We start from the raw sequence: 10,089 nt of genomic DNA, 5'->3' as shown, positions 1-10,089 counted from the left end.
CAGGTCAGCTCGTCCAGGGAACGCGGATGGCTGACGAGCTTTACAAGCGAGGAGGGGAAAAAGGAGCTTTTCCTCGGCCGCATCCCTGCACGGGCTGGAAAGGGCCTTCCCCACCTGGCAGGGGAAGAGGCTGCTTAACCCAAGTGAGGCATCGCAGCGCTCAGGCCGGCATCGCCGCCCCGGGACCGCGCTCGCCGCCCCTCCCGGCGCATCCCCGCGCCGCAGCCAGCGGGGCGGCGGCAAAGGCTCCGGGAGCCCCGGGCAAGGCGGCGGCAAGGCGGGCAGCGCTCCCAGCCCTGGGGCAGCAGCTGGCAGGCCGGGGCTGCGAGGCGGCGGCGGCGGGAGCAGCCGGGCCGTGACTCAGCCCGGGAATTCCTGGCACGGGCGGCCGCGGCTCCCGGTGAGGGTGACGCAAGGGGCTCGGCGCGCCCGCCCCGCCGCGGGCAGAGCCCCGGGCGGGACCGGCCCCCGGCAGGAGCCGCTGCCCCGCCCGGTGCGCTGAGAGCTCGAGGCGCCCGAGGGGGATTCGGGGACCGCTCCGCTGGACGAGGCCGCTTAAACCTGCACAAGTGACCCGTGGGAAAGGGATAGTGGAGTCTGGAGCTGCCCTGATGGGGCTGGCTGCGGATCCGTGCCTCACACCAGCACACGCACACTGCCCCTCGCTTCAGGCTCCGGAATTAGCTCACAGGGAGGCACTGCAGGTCTTCCTAACTTGCAGCAAAATCGTGCCAGGATCCACAACTTAAGAGACAAATATATTTACTGTTGTTTTTTTGCTTGTGGTTTTTTGTTTGTTTGTTTGTTTTGGGGTGGTTTTTTGTTTGTTTGTGGGGTTTTTTTGGGGGGGGTTGGTTTTTGTTTTTGGGGAGGTTTTTTGGGTTTTTTTTGAGGAATGTATCTGCAATGTAAGGAAAGAGAAAAACTGAAAAACTCAGTGTTAGCATTTCACAGCTTTTCTCTAATGCTCTCTTACATTACCAAAAGTTAGACTTTGTCTGGCTTTCTTTGCACTCCCACTGAAAATACAGAATTGTTAGAGGGAAACTCGGTATTTTGCAGAGGTACACAGGACAGCAAAGGAGAAAAAGAAGTGTCCTGAGCAAAAGATCACATCAGATGCAGTTTCCTATGGATTTCTCTTCCTTGACAGGTTGATTTTTTGAACTGAATGGTATTAAGACTCTCTGTCATTTCAGTGTGCATCTATGCAAGTTTCTCTGCTTTTCCTTTCCCTCTGCTCTGTCCTCTTGAAGGTAATCTGGCTACACCGTAACAGCTCCAATGCCCCTAGCAGAAACCAACAGGTTCCTGAATTGGACTGGTAGACATATAGCCTCACTTTCTTCTATCTCAAAGAATTATGAGATTATTTTATAAAATTTAATTACTTAATTATGGATCTTAATTACTTTTGTGACCTCTATTCTTGTGTCAGACTTAACTCAAACAAGCTAACAAGTCAAAAAGTCACTGAGACAAGGACTAGCCCAAGTCAGAGAGGGGATGCCTGAGGAGGCCAAGCAGAGGCCTTGCTTCCATGGGAAATGAAGCTGAAGTGGTAACACTGAGCTCAGCGAGGACCACAGAAAAACAAATAGGATGCACAGAGCACTAAAGGAAAAGACTGTGATACCAAAGAGCTTCAGTGCATAAGGCAGCTTAGTCGATTTCTCACTAATGAGCACCCAGGAGCTGAATCCAAACAAAGAGTGCCTCCTGCTCCACGGTGAGTCATTGCTTCCATCCACAGAGGGTGAAGGGAGCCTTGGAGGGCTTCCTCAGAGGCATGTGCTCCACAGAGGGTATCATTCACAAAGCTTTTAGTGCTGCTGCTGCTGCTGCTGCTGGGCTCTCTGAATCATTGGGCTATTTCGGTGGTGCCTGGTGGGATGCAGGTCTTGTGGCACAGGGGTAGTGAAACTTGATGCTTCCCAATGCAGTGAGATGCCGAAGTGAGGAACCAGCTTTGTCTGAGTGTGCTTCAGCAGTAAGATTTGCTTGGTCATTACTGCTTTTGGCTGGATACTGGCCATTTCCGTGGCCTCCAAAGTTCACCAGTGGGCTCTGTCACAAATTCCTTCTCTGATCACTGCAGTCACCGGGAGTTCAAAATTAATTTCCTTGAAAATGAGAAACCCCTTTCTGTTTACCTGTGACCTGTTTTTCACCTTTAAGAAATGCTCTCAAATTCTGGCAAACTCATTTCTGTGTCAGAGATTTCTGTAAAGTCACACTCCTTCAGCCTGTGCTGCTTCTGTACTCTGGTGACTGCCAAGTATCAGTCAGTGATGTGCAGCAGCAGAAGCAGCAGCCCTTGGTGCCTGGGTACCTCAAGTATGCACCTTGTGAGGTGAAGAGAGTATCAAGCACTCCTGATTCATTATTCAGTTTCCATGGTGTTAAAAACAGAGGGTGAGTCATGCACAGTTTTGCAGTTGTCATCCCTGGAGCACCTATCCAGCCACACAACTCTGGAGCTGGTAACTCCACACTTTTCATTTTAGGAGCCTGGAACACCATGTAGGTGGCTGAGGGTGCTCGGCCAGGACATGAGACTAGGGCACTCACACACAGCAGATTCCTGCTCCTGTGCACATGTTAGAAGTTTGCTGAGCCCATGGCAGCAAGCGTGGTCAGCAGCACCAGAGGATGTAGTGCACATGAGCACAGCTACACCTGCTTGCCAAATATACAATAAAGGTACTCCTTCCTGAGTCCCACATTGCTGGTACTTACACAGGCAGTAAAAGTAACCGAGTCATCTGGAAAAAAAAGACTTGAGTCAAACAGAGCTCAGTGGCAGCAGGAAGTCTGGAATGTGTGGCTGTAAGGAGCTGAGGGGTAAATACAGCTCCGGATTAGTGATTTCAAGGCTGATGAATCAAATTTTGAATATTGATTATGCAAATCAGTCTTGAATTCTGCATCCAGAGGGCAGGATATACCCAGAGGGCCGGCTGTAACGCAAAAAGGATATTGGAAACATAGTGTCTCAGCTGATCAACAAGGTAATGTATAGTAATGGAGAATGGGGGGAGAAATGTCAACACATCCCTCACACAATGCAGTATGAATATACGAATATATATGTATCTAAAACACATAGAGGAATCTAATACACATTCACACGTGCTGACAAACACTGGCTTGTCGGTTCAAGTGTTCGGGGGAGAGAGCTGGCTGGTCACAACGCAGGCTGGAGGCTCACAGGTACAGCTCCTTGAGGTCCTCAGTGTTTAGGATTCCTTGGTTTTCAAACACACCAGTTCAGGGTGAAGAGTCACACAGGACTGAGAATCCTCTTGTCCACTTGGATGGGCTAGAGATAAAATGCTGTGTTTGTTGCCCTGTGCCTGAAGCCCTGTCCAGCTCAGTATGGAACAGTAAAACACTGTCGGGAAAGCTGTCCTTCCTTGTTTTCCTGTAAGTCATTTTCTCATCTTTTAATGCACCTTCCGCCCTACGTGCTGTGTCCCGCCCCACTGTCTGAGCAGCTCTGCCAAGACGGCAGAAAGAGCACTCTTTGTGCCGGGTCCCTGTGTGCCCAGGGCCCTTCCCTGCACAGCCCGGGGCAGCCGCAGCACAGATCCCCTTCCCGCGGGGACAGGGCGGCGTGGCACACGGCAGCGGCACAATGCCGCCTGTGCCGCCTGCTGGGGCAGCCTGGCAGCGCCGGGCCACGAGCCGTGAGCAGGGGGCAAACCCCTCAGAGCAGCACAGAGCGCCTCGGCCCGGGGAGCGGCGCCGGGCAGGGCGGGCAGGGTGGCTGGCTCCGAGCGGCCGCGCCGCCATCGTGCCCCGGCCTGACGCTGCTGCTCCGGGCCCAGCCGAGGGGCCGCCTCGCCCCCTCGCAGCCAGCCGGCCGCTGCCGGGGCCCGCTGAAGGGGCCGCCCGGGGCTGCGGGGCCCAGGCCAGGCACCCGCAGTCCGGCGTCGGCGCTGCCTCGGTCGGGCGGGTCCCGCCGCCTGCGGGCCCTTCCCCGCGGGGGCCGGCCCAGCGCGGCCCGGCGGCGGCACGTGGTGGCGGCGCGGCCCATGTGACCGGCCCTCCCCGGCCGCTGCGGCTCATCCCCCGCCCGGCCGAGTCCCCGCCCGCCTCGCCCCCAGCGCAGCGCAGCGCTCTCTGCGTGCAGCAGCCCCGCACCGCAGGCAGCCGCCGCCGCCCCGGGACCCGGCGCCATGGTAAGGGCGGCGCGGCGCGGCACGGCGTGGACGGGCGGGGAGGGCGGTGCGGGCGGCTGGCGCGGCCCGGCGGAGCCGAGCGAGCCTGAGCGGAGCAGGCCCGGCCCGGCGCGGCCCCGCGGCCTCCGGCGGCCATTTTAGTCTAATTTTAGCCGGGTGCGGGGGGAAGAGGACGCGGGAGCGGCCGCGGGGCAGCTGCGGGCGGCGGGGCTGGGGCTGGGGCCGGGACCGGGCCCTGGGGCCTGGGGCCTGGCCGGGCGGGCGGCGCAGCGCTCCCTGCGGCACCGCCCGGGCGTGCGAGTGCCCGACGGGGCGGTGAGGGGCGGTGGGCGCGGAGAGAGGGGTCCCGCACTCCTCCCGAGGAGCCGCCCGGTGCCCGGGCCCGAGGGGCACCCGGGAGCGGCCGCGGGGGAGCGCTGGGGCAGGGCGGGGGTGCCGGCGCGCAGGGACGGGGGGTGCGGGGCGGCGGGGCTCCACCGGCCCCGTGAACAAAGCTGGGAGAGGGGCCCGCGGCTTTGCCCCCGGGGACAAAGCCGGCGGCTCCCTGCGAGCACCTGCCTTCCCTCCCCGGCAGCCTGCGCTGGCAGCGCTGCCTCGGCAGATGTAATTGCTGGACCGAGAGCAAGGGCGCTGCAGATGGGCTGAGCTCGGTTGCTCACTCGCAGCGGGGTTTGCTAAATTATTTTCATTTTGCCTGGAGCTGCCCGTTTGCCCTGCCGGTGTTTTGTTTTCTTGCTGTTTTAGGCTCTTATTTTGAGCGGCTTGCGAGCCTGATGGGGAGCTGTACAGTTGTAATCGGTATTTTTATATGAACGAAGAGCAGTCAAACAATACTCCCGCAGCAGTATGAAGTAAAATTCGGGAGTTCTTAAGGCGCGGTGTTGAAGCTGACACAATGCAGAAAGCATTTCTGCTGCTTGTAGAGCCTTACCTCACGCAACAAAATGAGAATCATGACAGTGCTGGATGTGAGCTGCTGCTGTAGTGTTTGCTCTACTAGAAAAAAAAAAAGCCAACAAAAATCTATCCACCAAAACCCCACCCCCTCCTATCCCAACCGAAAATTACAAACTCCTCTCCTGTCTTCAGTTCCTACCCCCCCATCACTGCCTCTTCCCCTCCCCCCCAAATAAGCCAAATGCATGATAAGGTAAAGGAAAACTGTTTGAGCAGTACAGTTGTGTGACTATTTGTATGAAACTGCTACCCAGAACTGCTGAGCTGAAAATGCTGCGATCCACAACAAGAAACTACTGAATTCACGCCTCCTTTGTATCCTCTGCTCCAGTCCTACCAATATTACTAAATTCATAGTGTGTTCAGGTCGAGTATAGTATTTTTATTCTTACAGGGGCAGGCAGACTTCTTTATCTAGCACTGTGGGCTATCATCGTCTTCTGGTGAGTGTTAATTTTTGCTGTTTAAATTATTCCTTTGATCTCATTTTACAGGCTTCTGGAGTAACAGTGAATGATGAAGTCATAAAGGTTTTTAATGACATGAAAGTAAGGAAATCTTCAACCCCAGAAGAGATTAAAAAAAGAAAGAAAGCTGTTCTCTTCTGCTTAAGTGATGACAAAAAACAAATAATTGTAGAGGAGGCAAAGCAGATATTGGTTGGTGACATTGGTGATACTGTGGAGGACCCCTACACAGCCTTTGTGAAGTTGCTACCTTTGAATGATTGCCGATACGCTTTGTACGATGCCACATACGAGACAAAGGAATCTAAGAAAGAAGACCTGGTATTTATATTCTGGTGTGTGAAAGTAAAGCTTGCTGTCAAAAATGAATATTCTGGAGCTACCACTGGATGACTTAGTAACTGTTTGTTGTTGGCTTTTTTCTTTAAAGGGCTCCTGAAAGTGCACCTTTAAAAAGCAAGATGATCTACGCAAGCTCTAAAGATGCCATTAAAAAGAAATTTACAGGTATGGACCTAAAAATGTTTTTCTCGTTAACCACTGTGCCATTTAGATGTTGAGGTTCTCACAAGTACATTGTTGTCCATCTGTCTTTCAGGTATTAAACATGAGTGGCAAGTAAATGGTTTGGATGATATTAAGGACCGTTCAACACTTGGAGAGAAATTGGGAGGCAACGTGGTAGTTTCACTTGAAGGAAAACCCTTATAAAAAGACAGACAAGTGCCATCTGGATCTAAGGAGCTTCCATTTCTGCAGCTCGTTCAATTGGAATAGTATTAGTCTCCCCATCCCCTCCCCTCCTCAAAAAAATAAGCCCCTTCCCCACCACCCTGAAGGAGATGTCATTGTTAAGCAGTCTACCAGTGATTGCCATTAGACTGTTTGATCCTGGTAGTTTTATGTAGGATCCAAGGAATGCTTTCACGTCATCCTCTTGGCCAAAACTGACGTTGCAGGCATTCCTTGCAACATGTTCAATGAATGTGATAGTTAATGTAAATAGTCTAGCAGACAGCAAAGGGTAAGCTAATCGAATGCCTTGAAAGTATTGTCCACTGGTCGGATGGTAGACTCTCTACAGTATTACTTACAGTTGCACTTGATTGCAGTTCCATGAGGCTCTTGTGCATTCATACACCTCACCTGCCTTGACAAGCCTATTTTTGTGACATGGCAGCACACAACACTATGCATTTAAAGCACTTTTTTGTAATATGTTTGACCCGCCCCCTCCCCAAGGAATGCCAATTAAGTTGCTGTAACTGTGTCATCAAATTATTGTAGTACCTCAGTTTCATTCCTGTTACATGCATATCTTTATAAATGAAGTAGCTGTTATGATGCCTTTCGTTTTCCATTGAATGTACACTACTGAACAGGAGTAGAAGTTATCTGTTTACCATATGAGTCTTGAAACACTAAAGTTTTGTAAAACATCAGTCATGGTGGCAATTTCTGTATTAAAAAGAGCCTTAAATGGAACATTGTTCTTTGAGATCAAAAACTGGCCACGTTGCAATAAAACTTGTGGCTTATTACAGAACGTTGCCTTGTTTTCATTGGAAAATATAGTTTTTAAGTGTTTAAGCATATTTCAAATAACTTCTGTGGAAAGTATTGTAAAGGTAAACAATCATTAATCTCATATTGAATAATGCAAGTTTTTAATACTGATTTAGGCACTGCTTTACAATACTTTGTGGCTCTGTTCTGGCCGTTCAATAAAGGACCTGCTCCTAGTTTACCGTAAAGTAAAGAAGCTACCACTGCTGGAGACCATTAGTTCCATGAAACACTTGTGTCAGAAACTCAAAAATACGAAGTAATTAACCATGCAGTGTGTTTTGTACCTGAATGTTCTTAAAGTTCTACATGCCAGAGTAAAACCTTGCAGGAGTTTTTACAGCTTGCTGTCTTTCTGGGTAAGGTGATGTGTAATAACAGTTACATGCAGAGTACGAAGTGGGGAAAGAGTTTTTGTTTCTTGAGTGTTAGAGTTAGACCGACCCAGTACAAGAATTAGCCTAAATGAACTGTTCTACTTGTTAGCTTCTATGTAAATAGAACTGGAAAGTGTTTGCCACTACTGAGGCTTGCATAGGGGACGTGTTTTGGCTGGGAGCCAAATAATGCTCTCCTTATAGAGAATTTGATCTGCTCTGTGTGAGCAACCCTCCGTTAGCCAGAGCTATTTATGGCAAACACATGCTTTTGTATCTTGTCATCGTTATCCACAAATGGCAAAACTGGACATGATTCTCCTGGTATGCATAAAGGAGCGCCATTAGGCAGCCACTGGCAGCTGAACTGTACATGCTGCTGAAGGAATGCTCTTTTATCATTACCTTATTTTAAAAAGTTGGTAGAGTTGAACTGTGGAGCTTTTAAATGCAGGCTCTTTATGTTCAGTTCATAGCCCTTTTTCAACAACGAAGCAGATAATAATCCAAATACTTTCTCTATTTCCCCCCCCCCAATAATTTAAGTAACCTAGTGGTACTGTGTTTAGGCTCTCTTGTCCTGTAGAACTTTAAGACTTTATTTCAGGCTTCTGGCTATCCCTGTGACTTGCACACTTCATTGTGTTTGCTGTTCTATGTAGACTAAACTTTACTAGAATTTAAGTAAAAAGGCATGATGACCACTGACTTACTAAGTGTATTAATGAGTCTTGGTTTTGTTCTACAAAACTCTCCTTTCAGGTACCTTTTAAGATTGCAAAATAACTGATGGTATGCATGTTGTCTAGGTGAAAAAAAAAAAATCCTACAACTTTTTATTCCTCAAAATAGTCTATTTCTGATCATTCATGTTGTATGCAAAGCCCAGTTTAATGTAAAGATACCTGTGCTTTATGTTCAACTTGACTTCAGTACAGTAAAATGAAATTATCTTTTAACTGATTTTTCACAAGGAATAAATTGTTTCTTTAGAAAAAGCCAAAATGGAAAATGTTAAATTTTAATAAACCATTTGAATTTTCATTTTAGACAGTAAACTTTTTTAAGGAGTATTGTGTTTAAATTTATTGTTTGTTTTTGCTGCAGTCCGGAAAAATGTCTGTGGCTTTTTAGTTGAATATTACAGGTTTATTTTTTTTTCTTTATTTTTTTTTAATAGCTTAGGTGTATATTCACTCAGTCCAACTAGCTATGAAATTGAAGCACAAACTGTCTTTATGTAAGATTCCTACCAAATTAAAGTTTTGGATCCAAAAGGATCAGCCTGCCTTCAGTTTGTTCTTGAAATGAATGACTGACTGACTGATGTGAGGTCCAATTCAGATGGCTTGCTTTTTAAAAAAACAAAAACAAAAAAACAAAAACCAATAAAGTGCTACAGAACTGTTACTGTTTGAATTATAAAACAAATGAGAGACAGCTGGCATCTGTTCCAAAATGGTTTGTCAGCTGTTGTTTTCTGTCATTATGCAAAATGGTGAGGGCCTCATTGTGATCGAGAAGTGGAGGAAAATCCTCTCAAGTTGAGTATCTTCTGTGTATCTCTGTGTAGACGTGACTTTTGGATATCTTGGCTTCAGTTCTTTTATTGATAAAGAAATGTTAAATTTTTCATGAGAGTAGCTTGTGCAGAAATGGCATTTTTCTTCTAAAATAATATTTCAAAGCCAGCAGTTTTGTTTGATTTGGTAAATCCTGGAAGAGGTATAGATAGATGGGTTTGAGTTCTCTGAAAAGGAAAACCAATCCAAGACTAGAGTGTGCAAGTGAGGTTTATGTTTGTGGCGATTTTAGAAGTGCAAAGCTTAAATTTGTATGGACTTGACTGTAAAAATGACTTCTGGTCACATCATGAAGCAGAATTTGAGTATGCTCTGTTAAACCCAAAGTGTTTCACTAAGGGGAAGACTTTTCCTTCTCTACCATTCCCTCAGAACAAGTGATGGAATACAGCAATTGCCACAATTTGATAATAAGCTTTACTCTCTTATGCCAATTCCAGTATAAACCAAATTTTCATGTCTGCCTATTTTTTATAAACTTCTGTAAGTCCCCTTTAGTTTGTGGTGGCGAGTTAATGATTGTAGAGTGAAAACACGGCACTAATGGTGGATCAAAGATCATCAATGTAGCACCTGTCTATTGAACTTCTTTGAAATATTTCTGATTTTGAAAACCTGGTATAAATAAAATTAATTTAAATGTCTTCAGTTGTTGAGTTTGTTTGTGTGCTAGACATCACCTACGTTAATCACTTTGTTGTCTTTGGACTGGGAGCAGCCCAGATACTGTGAAAGAAGTTGTGGAATACCTGGATTTTTTGTAACAGGTTTCTTCTGCTGCCCATTCAGATCAATATCCAACTGTAGCAAAAGCCAGCTCTAGTGGCTCCGGAGATGGATATAAAGAAATTTTTAGTGGGCTGGTTCTAGATAGCCTTTTTCTTTTGTTGGATCCCAGCTCATGTGTTCAGAAAATTAGATGGCTTTTATATAGAAAATGTAAAATGTATGTTTA

The 10,089-nt window shown here is 47.9% G+C and overlaps 1 protein-coding gene across 3 annotated transcripts; it reads left to right on the top strand.

The window, feature by feature from the left end:
• Positions 1-4,062: 4,062 nt before the first annotated feature.
• CFL2 (cofilin 2) lies at positions 4,063-9,778 on the top strand. 3 transcript variants are annotated; one of them, XM_066551633.1, is made up of 4 exons: positions 4,063-4,184; positions 5,636-5,943; positions 6,039-6,115; positions 6,207-9,778. In XM_066551633.1, the coding sequence occupies exons 1-4, from the start codon at positions 4,182-4,184 to the stop codon at positions 6,317-6,319; spliced, it is 501 nt and encodes a 166-aa protein (XP_066407730.1). In that variant the 5' UTR covers positions 4,063-4,181; the 3' UTR covers positions 6,320-9,778. The 3 variants fall into 3 exon arrangements, with proteins under 3 accessions (XP_066407730.1, XP_066407732.1, XP_066407733.1); XM_066551635.1 differs by lacking the exon at positions 4,063-4,184 and adding an exon at positions 4,243-4,340; XM_066551636.1 differs by lacking the exon at positions 4,063-4,184 and adding an exon at positions 4,790-5,507.
• Positions 9,779-10,089: the final 311 nt, after the last annotated feature.

The sequence above is a fragment of the Molothrus aeneus genome, chromosome 6 (assembly GCF_037042795.1).
Source record: "Molothrus aeneus isolate 106 chromosome 6, BPBGC_Maene_1.0, whole genome shotgun sequence".
NCBI lineage: Eukaryota > Metazoa > Chordata > Aves > Passeriformes > Icteridae > Molothrus > Molothrus aeneus.
Note: the sequence above shows the minus strand (reverse complement) of the source record. Positions and strands in the feature narration are given on the sequence as shown.